A 13,904-nucleotide genomic window follows, 5' to 3' on the forward strand; every position below is an offset into this window, starting at 1 on the left:
TTTTACCCATTTTTTAAAAACCTGCCAATTATCTTCAATATGGCAAACCTACCTTACTGAGAAAGAGTATGATTTAGGAAAAGTAAAATAAGATAAGCACCAGTACAGTGAATGGTGATAAAGTAATAAAAGTTCATTATCGGATCCATATCATTTTGTGAGAACCAGCGGAAAGCCTTAGCCTTCTCATCAGCCTCCTCCATAATGGGCTAATTCTTTGACCTTAGTCAAATCAATAACCCTAAGTGATGTTTTTTATTAACTTATAAAATAATCTGTTGTAGTGATTTTCCCTGACCAGGCTGCTGGCTCATTATTTTAAAAATGTCTGAAATAGCAGTAAAAGTGCTTTGTGAACTGGGTACTGCTCTGTGAAACATTGGAAACACAATGGTGGGTAATAGGACTGGGACGGTTGATAGTGCTGTCAGCCCCTGTTGTTGCGCTGTCACAGCCTGCACTGTGCTGGACACCTCTCACACACACCCGTGTGGGCCACTGTCCTTGCGTGTCACTGCAGTGGGCTTCCCCAAACGCTTGTTCCCACAGTATTTGACTTCCAGTAAGCAGGAGCTGAGCCCTCCTGACCGTTACCTGCTGACTTGCCCTCCACTTTCTGGGAACTCTGCCTGCTCTCCTGGCTCCCTGGGACCCCTGGACTGAGAAGTGCTGTTTCCCTCTGCAGCCCAAGACGGACTCTGTCCCTCTCAGTCTCTTTCATGGTCTTTTCTGGATGTCAGTTACAGAATTCTCATTTGATCTTTCTGACCAGTTCTGTCACCCCTGTTGCTGGCCACAAGGCTGCTCTTGTCCTGTCTACCACGTGAGAGTCCTCACTGCCTGCTTCCTTACTCCCAGGGCAGAAAATCTTCGCAGTTCTCCATCTGTCATGTGTCTGTCATGCGTCAGCGGTTAGCCTCACCTTCCAGGTGATTCCCTGCTCCACAAGCAGCCCCAGTAGCTTATGTGTGTAGAGCTTTGTCCCCGACCTTCCCTCTTGTCCTGTTCACATTCTCATTCTTTCAGCCTCAGCTCAGACACATCTCCTCTGTGAAACCTCCCCTCCATATTCCCAGGAGAAGTATTAGCCAGTTTTTAAATCTCTAGCATCACTGTTTACCTTTTTCAAAACATGTGAAATGGGCATTGTGGGCAGCTACTGTGACATAGAGGCTCTAGAATTAGGGAGGTCACTTTTTAAACGAGTCCAGATTTTCTCTGTGCCGCAGGTCGTGGGACAAGGTAGGTATTCAGCTTTGAAACCTCAGTTTCCCTGTGCTTAGAATGGGTGCAGTCTTGTCAGGTGCCTGTGAGGTCCAAGGGAAAACACTGCAGTGAGGTGCTTGGGTGGCAAACTACTGCGAGCTCAGCGTAACAGAAGTGCAGTGGTTTCCATGTAGTAGATGACATCTTTCCTTCCTCTGTACCACAGCACCCAGGGGTGGCCAGGGGAGCAGGCACAGCTCCCGAAAAGTGGAAGGAAAGGTCATCAGGTGATGTTCCAGAGAGGGAAAGACAGCAGCTGGTACAAGGCCAGCAGCTGGAAGGCAGTTAAGGGGGGGGGGGGACACGACACTGAAATCATTCACAGTTTCTTGAGAGTATTCCTACAGAAATGGTGTGGTGGTTCTCTTCAGCTGCATTAGAGTGTTCTCATAGGATCAGTCACTTCTATTGCTTTAACGGTACATTCAAAGGAAGGCTAACTTGTCAACACGTGTACAGTGTTCTGGAGAGAGGAGAGTATGTGTGCCATGCACGGAGGTCTGAGAGAGAGACCATGGGGAGATCCACCAAAGGGTTCATGAGCCATTTCTACTTCTCTGTCTTCTGTACCCATTTTATTCTTGGAGGCTCAGTGTTGAAGACTTGTGAGCTGCGTTTGAGGCAGGTTGCCATGGATAATATCTCTGCATCCTGTAATGAAGATACATATTGTGTTTCTGAAGTACTGTAGATTTAGTTCCCACATGCACAGAGTGGGGAGATTGGTGAAATTGTTTTGAGGCTATTTGAAAGTGACTGCTTTTTAAATGTTCTCTACAGTATATTCATATAAATTGAATTCACTCAGTCACTCTAAATCCAGTCTTTAAGTAAAACACTTGAATCTTTCAAGCTTTAGATAGAAAAGAAAATTTTTTTCATGCATTTAAAGAAATAATTTCACACATCTTCTGAACAATATATTAATGTGAGGCCCTAGAATGAAATTTGTTTGGCTTCTTCAGTGCTTGTAACCTGAAGTCATAATTAGAGGGTATTACTATAAAAGTATGGATACTAAATTAATTTCTAGCCCGTGGGTGGCTGAGTCCCCAAGTCCTGAGAGTAAGGGGCAGAGAATAAAGACAAATGGCTAGACTTGAGATTTAATCAGTAGCAGGATGGGAGGGGCTAGGAAGGAGATAAGAGAAAACTACTAACCAGGGGCCTTCTGATTGGTCTGTTGCTAGCGCATGTGGTGCATGGGTGTGTGTATGCATGTGTGTGTTGTAAACGCATGTGTGTTGGTGCATGTACTCAAGTGTACATCTGTGGTTTATATGTTGTATATGGTAGCTTATATGTGTGTGCTATGTATCTATGAGAATACATGTGTGTCAGGTATGCTGCATGTGTTTTCTAAGTGCTGCATATGTGCATAAAAATTTGTGTGCAAGGGTATTGTATGTATTGCAAATGTGTGAAAAGATGAGCATGTTGTGTGTATGCTTCAATTATGCATGCATGTGTGTAGAGGGTTGCATGTGTATGGGAGTTTTAAAGTGAGTGTACACATATATGCCTTGTGAGCATATTGAGTGTTCATATTTTGCACATATGCAGGTGTACTACCTGCATGTGCATGGTAGTGCTAGTGTGTCATGTGTGTCCCAGCGTGTGAGCACACGTGAGAAGGATTCCCTGGTAGGGTGCCAGAATCTCAGCTGATCTTTTGTCATGGCCTGTCGTCATAGTGCCCTGGGAACTGGACCTAGGCAGAGCTCACTCTTCTTTGCTGAACAGTTTTACCTCACATAAACCTCAGGTGATGGTCCTAATAAGTGTACAAGGATAGTCTCACTGCTTTGTTTTTGTACTAGACCTGCTCCCACAGTCCCGTATGCACCAGAGTTGAGTCTTGGGCGGTCCCTTTAAGTGATGAATCTGCAAGGTGCCCTGAAGTTAGATTAGGCTCAGAACCTGACTTTGGGGCTCAGTTCTGCCACTTTCTGTGTAATCCTGCATACAATGCCTTCTTGTCTTTTATTTCCACTGTCAATTAAATGTTGACTGTAGTACTGATTCTTAGAATTATTACGATGATTTATGATTCAGTACTTCTTAATTGCTTAGAACAATCACACAGAAATTAGAAGCCTCAATATACATTATCTTATGTAGTTGTACCATAGATCATCTCTAGGTCAGTTACAATACCTTATGCAATATAAGTACCTGTGTAAATAGTTATCACTTAGGGAATGATGAGGAAAAATTCTGTGCTCAGTATAGATGTAATTTGGCTGAGAATTTCCAGTTTCTATTTTGCTTCCTTCCCCCAGGTGAGTAAAAATATTCTGTAGTTTGCTTCCAAGTCCTTCCATCTTCCCTGGGTGCCTGATAAAAATACATTCTTTCTGTTTTTCTGGGTGCTGCTCTTCAGACATCTCTTGGGAGTGTGCAGATGGAAAAGTCCCCTGTGGCAGGCTACCTAACCCTCTGGGCTGAAGAGGGTATGGTCACGCCCAAGGTTTTGGAGAACTGGAAGGGTTCCAGTGGGTAGGGCTCCTGGGCCTGCACCAGAGACTGTCAAAAGATGGAAACCACAGTCTCTGTACCATAATACTTTTTTTTTTCCTTTTTGTAGTACAGGGGATTGAACCCAGGGCCTTTTCATGGACTATGTCCCTAGGCCATTTTATTTTTTATTTTGAGATAAGGTATTACTAAGCCACTAAGTTGTCTAGGCTATGCCTGAACTTAGACTCCTCCTGCTTCAGCCTTACAGAGTACCATCGCATGCAGCTATCTGCCTAGTATTGTAATATTTGCTTTTTTTAAAATTCCCAACCAGTACTTTAAACTCACTGCTATTTTTGAGTCTTTAGATCACATTCTTTCCAATTTCCTCTCATACTGTGTCCTGTCATTTTGACCTTATACCTTTCAGAGCCTCAGTTTCTCTCAGAATATGTAGAAGATGTGCTGTACCTTCTGTGAGGCCTCTGCGTCTGCCTCACCAGAACCCAGCCTTCTACCTGCTCCTCAGGGTCTTTGTGAGACCTCTGATTACCCTTACTTCCCTCTCACGTGGCCCATTTTCTCCTTGTCCATCTGCACATAGATACGAGGTGGTAGATGTCATCTAAACGCAAAGAATGGGCAAAGCATTCTTGGACACTCCCATCCATGCCGGGTGTCTTTCCCATTGAAGCCAAAGCCCTTTCCAAGGGGCATCTCTCATTGCTCTTCCCCTTTTTTTCATAAGACTTGGAGCCCCGTGTCCCCAGGTATCTGCTGCAGCCGTCCTAAGTCTCCACCTTGCCAGAGTGATGTCCGGCTCTCAGTCCTGACTTGATGCCACTGATCCCAAACTCCTGCAAGGAACCTGTTCTGTTTGGCATTGGGGGCTACATTATGATCACTCTTTTGTTTAAATAATAAAAGATATTTTAATGTCCTTTTTCTGGAGGAGTTGTTGGCTGCCTGTCCAGAGATGTGGACCTTGCTCAGGACTGGCATGGATGGCCATGTGTGTCTTTGCTGTCCTTCATATGTCTGAGAGTAGGGATGGATGTGTGGCAGAGGTCACTGTGACTTGGCTTCAGCCTTCACTTGGTTATGTTCATGGTCTGCATGTTGAAGTTTGCATTTCTTCATCTCATTTTTTCCTGCCCTCTCAGAACTGCAAGTCAGAACAAGCATGATGATCTTTTTCTGTGGCATTCTTTCCATCTTGAGACTGAATGATAGTCCACTGTACGGAGATCCCACCTTTTACCTGCTCTCACTGTTAGACCTCTGTGAAGAGTGCTGTTACCAACCTGAGACTGCAGATATTTGAGTCACTGCTTTCAGTTCTTTTATGCATACCCAGAAGTGGAATTACTGGATCATGTGGTTTTTCAGTGTTTGATTTTTAAGAAACAGAAATGGCTTAGGAAATTTTCCTAGTTAATACAGCTTTTAAAATGACGGCCAAGTGCAAAAGCTGATGTAGGTTTAGTCTTATGCTCTGAGGAATACTGTAGGGGACATTGTATTATTGGACAAACTGGAATAGAGACTGGATTATGTTTTGGATCAAGGTTAAAGTTACTGAAGCTGATCACTGTTCTTTGATTATGTGAAACAAGAAATGTCCCTGTTCTTAGGAAATGTGCACTGAAATACTAGTAAAAGGGTCATGATGTTTTCAACTTACTCTGAGATGGAAAAAGTACGTATGTTTGTGAAATAAGAGAGAATGAGCACAAGTGATAAAGCAAATGGAGTAAAATGTGACTGACAGATGGATCTGAGTAACAGAAATTGTAAGTATTCTTTGTACTATTTTTATTCTTACAATTTTTGAACTTTGGTTTCTGTACCAGGGAGAAAACCCAGTAGTCCTCTACCACTGAGCTACATCCCCAACCCTATCTATTTATCTGTCTACCTATGTATCTATCTATGTATCTATCTCTTTCATTTCATTTGTTTAGAGACAGAGTCTTAATAAGTTCCCCAGGCTGGCCTTGGACTTGTGATCTTCCTAGTTCACTCTCCTAATCAAAAGCTAAAGCTGGGATTACAGCTTTATGACACCATTCCCAGCCAAATAAAAATTTTCTAAAAACATAATATTGATATGTTTGCAAATGCAGACTTATTTCTCATCTATTTTCATGCAAAAGTAGAGCTGGACCATGTTAGTTAAGATTTCATGGGTAGTAACATGAACTGTTGGAACTATTTTTGAAGGAGGAGGAAAGTATCTGGTGGAACTAGGAATAGGAATGTACCAAAGGGCCAAGACTAAAACCTCCAAGACCATTGGGCTGTTAATGCCACCTCTGCTCAGCTCTGCATAGACTTCTCCGTGGACTTACTTGCTCTCTTTGCATTTATTCCTCTTGGGAGAACCCTTCTCCATCTGAAAGCCAGCTCACCCAGGATTTCTGAGCCTGGCTTTTGAGCTTGTTCATCTTGAGATGAAACTTGTCCCCCAGTGAAGGCCATAGTCCCTCAACTCAAAGTCAAGGAGGCCGACACCCCTCTCCAGGATGGGCTGTACACTGTGAAGCCTTCCAAGAGGGCAGTGTAGAAGAGGCACAGAGAAATCCACGTGTAGGAAAGACCTCAGCCAGGTGGCCAAGGTCTGTACCAAAAGCACTATTTATAGGAGGTCCACCCAAAAATCAGTCCAAATGAAAGTGACATCCTAGCAGGATATGGCTGAGACAGTTGCTGCCAATCCACAGGGAGCAGGTTTCTGCCGGGAAGGTTGAGTCACAGGCAGCAGCCACCCTGTGCAGAGACAGAAACAGGGAAGAGTCCGTTTCATACAAGTGAAGGAGCCAAAGGAAGCACCAGGGCACACACTGTGCACTTTTTCACTAATAAAATTGCAACCATATTTTTCTCCAGCCCTCTGCTTTCTCTTTCTCCAAATCCAGATTTTTCTGCCAGTCTGGGAAAAAAGTTAATACACTTCGTTTTTTAGAGGTGCTTCAGATTATAGGTTACAAAGTTCCCAAGTTCTCTTGCAGTGGGTGCCAGGGTTGCGGCACATTGGTTATAATCAGTGAGCCAAATCGAGGTGATATGAACACATCTATCCTTTATTAAGATTTCTTTGGTTTTGCCCTAATGTCCTTTTTCTATCCCAGAGTCCCACCAGAGTCGATTTTGTTACAGTTTGGAATGTGTAAATGTGACATCTGTTAAATTTATATACTGATTTTTTTCCTTGTGATTTTAATAATCCTGTCTCATGTGCTTCACTGCGTGCAAAGAAAATGGCAAGATGCTACAGTCCGAGCTTTGAGCATCAAGCTTGCCTGGTTGTCTGGGCATGGTGGCATACTCCTGTTATCCCAGCGTGCTGGGAGGCTGCGGGAAGAGGATCAGAAGCTTGAGCCCAGCCTAGGCAACTTATCATGACCCTGTCTCAAAATAAATGAAAAAAGGACTGGGAAGATATCTTAGTATAGAGGCCCTGGGCTCAATCCCCAGTACCACAATCAATCAATCAGTTGCTAGAAAAACACACACACAAAAAAATAGAAAAACACTTGGCTGATTCTCCTCCTCCTGTGTTTGCCTTAGCTGCCAGGAAGTTTAGGATGAAATTCAGTTGCTGTTGCTGTCTTAATTAACCAAGGGTTTTTAATATTTAATTTCTTTTTTATCTTTTGGGATTTTTAAAGAACTTATTACTCAAATGACCTTGTTGTATTTGGTATTTTAGCTGGTCCACATTATTTTTGGAAGAGGATATGTTTTAAAATTTTAATTAAAAGTTTGGTTAGCTTCTCAACAGTATGTCGTTAAATATAGGAGGGTGAGCTGACTGCAAATGGGGGTGGCTAAGGTTTGTGTGGCCGGGTGGCTCTGTGGCCTGATGCTCCCATGTGCAGCGCCTTGGTGTCAGCCACGTCTGCAGCTGGCATAGTTGAGGTTGACAGTGTGGCATTCATTTACCCTCCAGTTCACAAGTGACTTGTTAGGGATAGGGAATGCTGGCAGTGGCATGGGAGGGGAGGGGAACATGCTCGCATTATCCTCCATGACCATCTACACCAGGGGCTCCCTGTACCGTCCGTACCACGCCATGTCCAATGGCTCCCAGTTGGGTAACTTTGGAGAAACTGTGTCTGGCAGGGGGCAGTTCATCCTGTGCCAGCACTCCCAACTCTCCCAGGCAGATGGTGTGATTGTGCTCCTCCGTCGTTATTAATAGGCCTCCAGAGTCAGTGTTGGGATAGATGCTCTGCTGACTGCGTGGGGCCAGAGAGGGGCAGGGTCCCAGGAGAGGGCTGTGGGCACATAGCTCTTTACACAGATTTACACATGGCTCTTTGGCCCTTTGGTGAAAATCTCAGATGGAGGAAGAAGAGTTGCCTCCGTGGCTTCACAAAATGGGGAGCCAGTAGGCTGTGGTCGTGCTCAGGCTAATGCTGGGAGAGCTCAGTGTGTGAGCAGCCTCTTCGTGTTCTGGCCTGGGCAGCTGTGTGACCGGACAGAAGAGCCTAGTGAAGATGAAAGGGACACAGAAAGGCCTCCTTTCCCACAGACCACACTGCATGTGGATTTCAGAGCACTTCCAGGAAGGAGAGAGATTACAGAGCTCATAGCAGATCCCTTCATCACAACTCTGTCGTTCCTTTCCTAGTGAGCCTAACTCCAAATCCGCTTCACAACTTTGAATATAAAACTCCCCACACACACCCCAGGTACAGGGTTTATATTCGAGTTGGTAGTGGGGCGGGGCAGGGAAGAGACAGGCCAGCCCAGGAACTGTATGTAGACACTCGTGTGGTAGGGTTGAGTTGATTTGCACCGTGTGCAGGCTCAGCTGATGCCTGACAACAGTAGACTTAGCCAGGGACAAGCCAAGCTCACCCAGGGGCCAGTGGGCAACAAGAGGAGTGGCAGGAGATTCCAGTTCCACAACCAACAGGTTTTGTCAGCTCCTGGACCATGTAAAACAGACCCAGCAGCATGACCAGAGACGCAAGTGCTTTACCACAAAAAGCAACCTGGTAAATGATTACCTCGGCACAGTCACTCTTTAAAGACAAAATGGCTTGTGTTTCGCTCCATCCTGCTCAGGAATTCAGCTCAGAGGCCAGCCCAGTCAAACAAACCACTGGTATTTGCAGTCTGTACTTCTCCCTTCCACAAAGAACACCCCAAGCCTGTCTTCTGGTACCCCCACCACCACCAGGCAGTGCACCCCTCACTGGTCAGGTGGCTGGCTGGTTCTAATGGCGCAGGGCTAATGAGAGCCACTGTGGTGCTGTAGACGAGGTTCTGTGGCTGTCATTAGGCTCTGTGGCCCTCAGAGTCGTATTTGGGCTCGCTCACTGTGCAGCAGCCTGCCCGGGGTAGGTTCCCCAGTTTGTAAAAGGCAGCTCTGAGTACAGGTTGATCCTGAGTCTTCTCTCAGGACTTACACTGCCAGCCTGCAGGATGTTTCTTCTCTTGGCAAAAAACATCAGATCTCCTTGTTCCATTTCTTTCTGTAAGTTCTTCGCACGGTGATATCAGCCCTTTGATATGTGTGCTGCAGATGTACCTCCCAATTCATTTAAAAGAGACATCTTTTTCCGTTTTAGAAGAGCTAGTGTGTTGCTTTTTTTGGCTTGTGAATGTTTTCATTTTCCAGATAGATATAGGAATTATTTTTAAAACATTTGTTTGGTATATGTTTGCAATACATAATAATTACATTCTTTTTGGAGAATTTGTGTATATCTATATGTGTATCTGTCATGTATCATATATCATGTATATCTGCATATCATATTTCTACATATCATTTAATCTCATGTAATCATATCTTGATCATTTTCAGTCCCCTTCTCTTTACCCCTTCCCCATCACCCAAAAATCTGCCTCCCTATTTCTTACCATCTCCCTTTCATTTTATTCTTTAATGCATTTGTAGCTTGGGCTTCTCATACAAGAAAAACCATGTAGTATTTAACCTTCTCTACCTACTGAAGGAATTCTTAGGTGGCTTTGTTAACAGACTTAGCTTTCTCACTGAGAACCAACACTGAGTGACATTAGCACCCTGCACCTGCTTTGATAGGAAAGAAGCACACCTTTTTTTGTACTGACCAGAGGGAAAAAAATTAGCAAGATATCTTTATTATTTTTCACCTTTCAGACAAGATTCTCAGCTGAGTTTCCATCTTGCTTCCTTTTCTGAGGCTAACAGTTCATAAATTCCAGGAGAGAAGATCTGAAGGCGCTAGAGCAAAGAAGGCCACTAGGCAGAGCAGGACCTGGGTAGCTGTCTCAGTTACCTTCCTCATTGCTGAGACAAAGACTCTGAGACAGCACTCAGAGTTAGAGGAGGAAAGGTTTATTGTAGCTCACAGTTTGCAGAGGTTTCAGTCAGCTGGCTCCGAGGCAGGGTGGCATGCCAGAGGGGCATCACAGAGGGAAAAACAGTTCAAGGCAACAAGGCAGCAGCAGTCCTTCTTTCTGTCCCTTATATTCCACACCCAGGGTGGGACACCCTTGATCCCAGTATCGCACATGTAATCCTAGCATCACACACCCTGGATTGAGCCACCTCTGAAAAGCCCCACTTAGGATCACATGAGACTTTGGAGCAGAGCATCCACAAGCATCTATATCTTCCTTGCCCTTGCCCACTCCTAATACTGGAGCGGGTACTATGGCTTGTATGTACAGGCCATAACGGCAGCCCAGGGTATACCTGGCAGAGAGAGCCTGGCTGTATCCTATTTCTTCCCTGTCCCTGTAGAGGTGCTTGCACAGGACGAGCAAGATCTTGCATCCTGGGCACTGACCTGTAGAGTCTTGGGTATTTGTCAGTCATTCTCTTATGTCAAATACCCTTGCTTCATAAATGGTACCAGGTGCTCTCTATGAAGTTATCCTAGGAATGATGCAGCTGTCAGAGAGGCCCAGTGCTCCTGACCTGAGGCCTGGCAGGGAATTAAAACAGATGTGATTACAGAATAAATGGTGGTGTTTCCAAAAAAGCCCTCGCTTTTGGCTAAGACTTGCTCTGTACCCTGATCATGTGGCCTTTATAAGACTCATAAATCAACTGCCCACTGCTGGACAGCAGTAGCCCCAGGATACTGAAGCGAGGTGGTATGGCGCTTTTCTCCTTCTGTGCTCCTCCTTGTTCCCACTCCTCATTTCCCCATCCTTCCCCACTCCTAATTTCCAGGCTTGGCCTGGATTTTTAATAGCTTTTTCTATCCATGGCAAACAGCAGGATCCTCGATCTGTGGTTGGCCAGTCAGCCACAGTTCCCAGCCTCCCTCACTTCATAGAACTGCTTGAACCAGGGTGACAACAGCGGCCTCCTAACATGCAGGATAGTCACTTCTGTCTTAGTAGCACAGGTATCACCTGCTAATGTCACATCTGCTCACAGGTGCCTGCTTCTGAAGTACGCTGCTACCTGATAAATTTCCTTAAGAGGAGAATGCTGGTGTTTCACCATAGCTCCTAAGTAGTGTACTCATGGTAGGTTTTAATAGTAATACACCCTAAACTAGCGTAATGTCACCTTGGCCCCAAAGATCTTTGTTGTCTCATAGTTCTGCGTTAATACACCTAGTAACTTGTGTGTGTGTTGGGTGGATTGTGGATTGTCCTGAGTTATATCCCCAACCTGTTTATTATTTTTAAATTTTGAGACAGGGTCTTGCCCAGGCTGAGCTAGGGACCTGCAGTCCCTCCTGCCTCAGCCTCTCAGAGTGCTAGGGTTACACACAAGTACCACCATGGCTGGCTTAGCAATTATTTTTAAAGGTTAGTATTATGAAGTCTATTTACATATTGTAGCCGGGGATATAGTGCAGTGGTACAAGTGTCTGCCTGGCAAGCGCATGGTCCACGGCTAAGGTGACATTACGCTAGTTTAGGGTGTATTACTATTAAAACCTACCATGAGTACACTACTTCGATTCCTGGTACCAAAAAAAAACAGTTGGCTATTTACATATTATAGAACAGGTTAAATATTGCCTAAGATCTTTGGCAGCTGTCATCTGCTGCAGCATCAAGGATTTCCTTAAGAAAAGTACCAAAGATTTTGGTGGCTCTCATTTGACCTGGAATTGCGATGGAAACTTCTTCCAGTTCATGATGAGCTGCTGAAGTAACCCAGGCACCTCTCCGCTTTCCCAAGGCCTCCTACTAAGGCCAAAGTGCTGCTCTTCCCTGTTTCTGGTCCCCACCGCTGAGTATCTGCCTGTCACAGCTGCTTCTGTCGGCAGCAACTTGAGCAGTCAGACGGGCCAGGCAGGAGGCTGGGCATCCTATTGCTGAACGGCCAGAGGGAAATGGCACCCAGGCCCAGCAAGAGCAACCAGAGGTACCAGCTGCCTGGCTCCCACCACTCCTCCCTGCTGTAGTGGCCCCACATCTGCCTGGCACGTGCAGACCATCTGTGCCAATACTGGATCGCAGCCCACTCTGCATCTCACCTCTGCAGGGCCAGAAGCTCAGCTTCATAGATGGATCCGCCTGCTCTGGACTGGTGCCTTCTCCGCCGCAGCTCAGAACTCTGTGCTGCTCTGTGTTCTTTCTGGGCTGTTTCCTCCTCTGTCTTAAGCACCCCTTTATCAGTCACAGTCAGTTGTGCTGGTTGCAAAGGAAGGGGTCCCTCCTGTATGTCAGATCTCAATGTGGAAGAGATGATGAAGCTGGAGACACAGAGCAAACTCCACTCATGATCTGACACTGCTCAAGCCTCAGACCTGCTCTCAGCCCTGTCCCCAGGTCCAGGGAATGCCCATCTGACATTCTGTAGTCTTCCAGCACTGGAGCATTTCCTTTTTTCCTCTGTTTGGTTTCCTGCAAGGAAGGTATGCTTGTTCACGAGGCTCGAGGAAGCCTTAGTTTAGTAGAGAGCGACTGGGCTGCTGCACACCTCACACTCGGTGTTTGGTCCTTACATGGGCAGAGCTGTGGGTACTTCAGGCCCAGACTTCACTCTCAAGGGCAACTGGCAGCTCTTTCAAGGATGCCGTGTAATCCTTGTTCTTTCTGAAAATGTCAAGTTGAAAGTCGGTTACTTAAATGCATCTTTCTAGTTACTTTGCAGATCTGGCATGTGGGACTCAATTTTCCTTCTCTGTGGCCTTCAGTGGTATCAGCTGGCCACTCCCTGCCATACAGTGTTGATCCTGTTAAGGGGTCACCCTTCCTGGACTCCTACCTTTGCCATTGAAAAATGCTCAGAATTAACATTTCTCAACAACCTGCCAGGCCCATGACCATGTGCTGAAGGTGGTAGAAGGTTACCGTGGTAGAGAAAATGTACTCAATGTACATTATCCATTTCTGTTTGCAGAGTCCGGCTAGTAGAAAGAGGATCTCCTCATAGCCTGCCCCTGATGGAGTCAGGAAAAGTAAGTATTAAAGAAAGAAGCCATGTCTCTGCGTTAGCCAGAGTGTATGCATGATGAAATTAATGTCAAAATTGGGAAATAAAGCATCTACTACTGCATGAAGTTACCAGGAGCCCTGGTGCCTTCTGTCTCTACAAGGCTTCGGTTCAAAAAGGTACTTCAGGGTCTAATATGGCTGCTTCAGCTCCAGACATCCTTTCCATGTTCCATCCAGCAGGAGAAGAGATGAGACAAAATTTGCAAATTATAAGGAAAGTTCCAAAGCTGTCTTACACTTAAATACTGTACCTTTGACCAGAATCTAGTCATGTGATCACACCTAGCAAAAAGGAAGGTTATAAACCTTTTGGTTATCTGTGGACCTACTTAAAAATCAGAGTATCCAATATTGTGGAAATGCCTAGATGTGTAATAGTTATCAGGGGACAGCTGCTTCTGCCACAGTTATGTTTTCCACAGAACTAAAGGGCAAGAAATACGTGTAATGAAAAGCTTTCTTTTCCTGTTTTGGCCCCAGTTGTCAGATCCCTTCCCCACATGGTATAATTCTAAAACATATTGCTCTGGACCTTTATAGCCTGTGTCTGCATGAGTCCAAGCTAGGATCCCTCACAAAGTTGCTCCTCATGTAGGAAGTGCTTATCACCATCCTAACATGGTTGAGCAGTATGGTCAGACTCAGGCACAGCCTGCCTACTACAAACAGTGGTGTGCTATTCCCATGCTACCGCTCCTGTGCACTGTTAAAGTAGCTGGACTGCAGCAGGCTGTATCTGCAATTTCAAGAGCAGACTTTTGACTCCT

General features: G+C 45.3%; 1 protein-coding gene across 4 annotated transcripts in view; it reads left to right on the forward strand.

Annotated features, from left to right (window-relative positions):
- The window catches only part of Dip2c (disco-interacting protein 2 homolog C), a 221,672-nt gene that overhangs the window by 196,992 nt on the left and 10,776 nt on the right, over positions 1–13,904 (forward strand). For all 4 annotated transcript variants that reach the window (XM_013504713.1, XM_013504714.1, XM_013504715.1 and 1 more), the window contains one exon: positions 13,043–13,100. In XM_013504713.1, coding sequence (XP_013360167.1) covers positions 13,043–13,100 — 58 coding nt within the window. The remainder of the gene's footprint in view (positions 1–13,042; positions 13,101–13,904) is intronic.

The sequence above is a fragment of the Chinchilla lanigera genome, unplaced genomic scaffold (genome assembly GCF_000276665.1).
Source record: "Chinchilla lanigera isolate Chin_1 unplaced genomic scaffold, ChiLan1.0 scaffold00091, whole genome shotgun sequence".
NCBI classification, from domain to species: domain Eukaryota; kingdom Metazoa; phylum Chordata; class Mammalia; order Rodentia; family Chinchillidae; genus Chinchilla; species Chinchilla lanigera.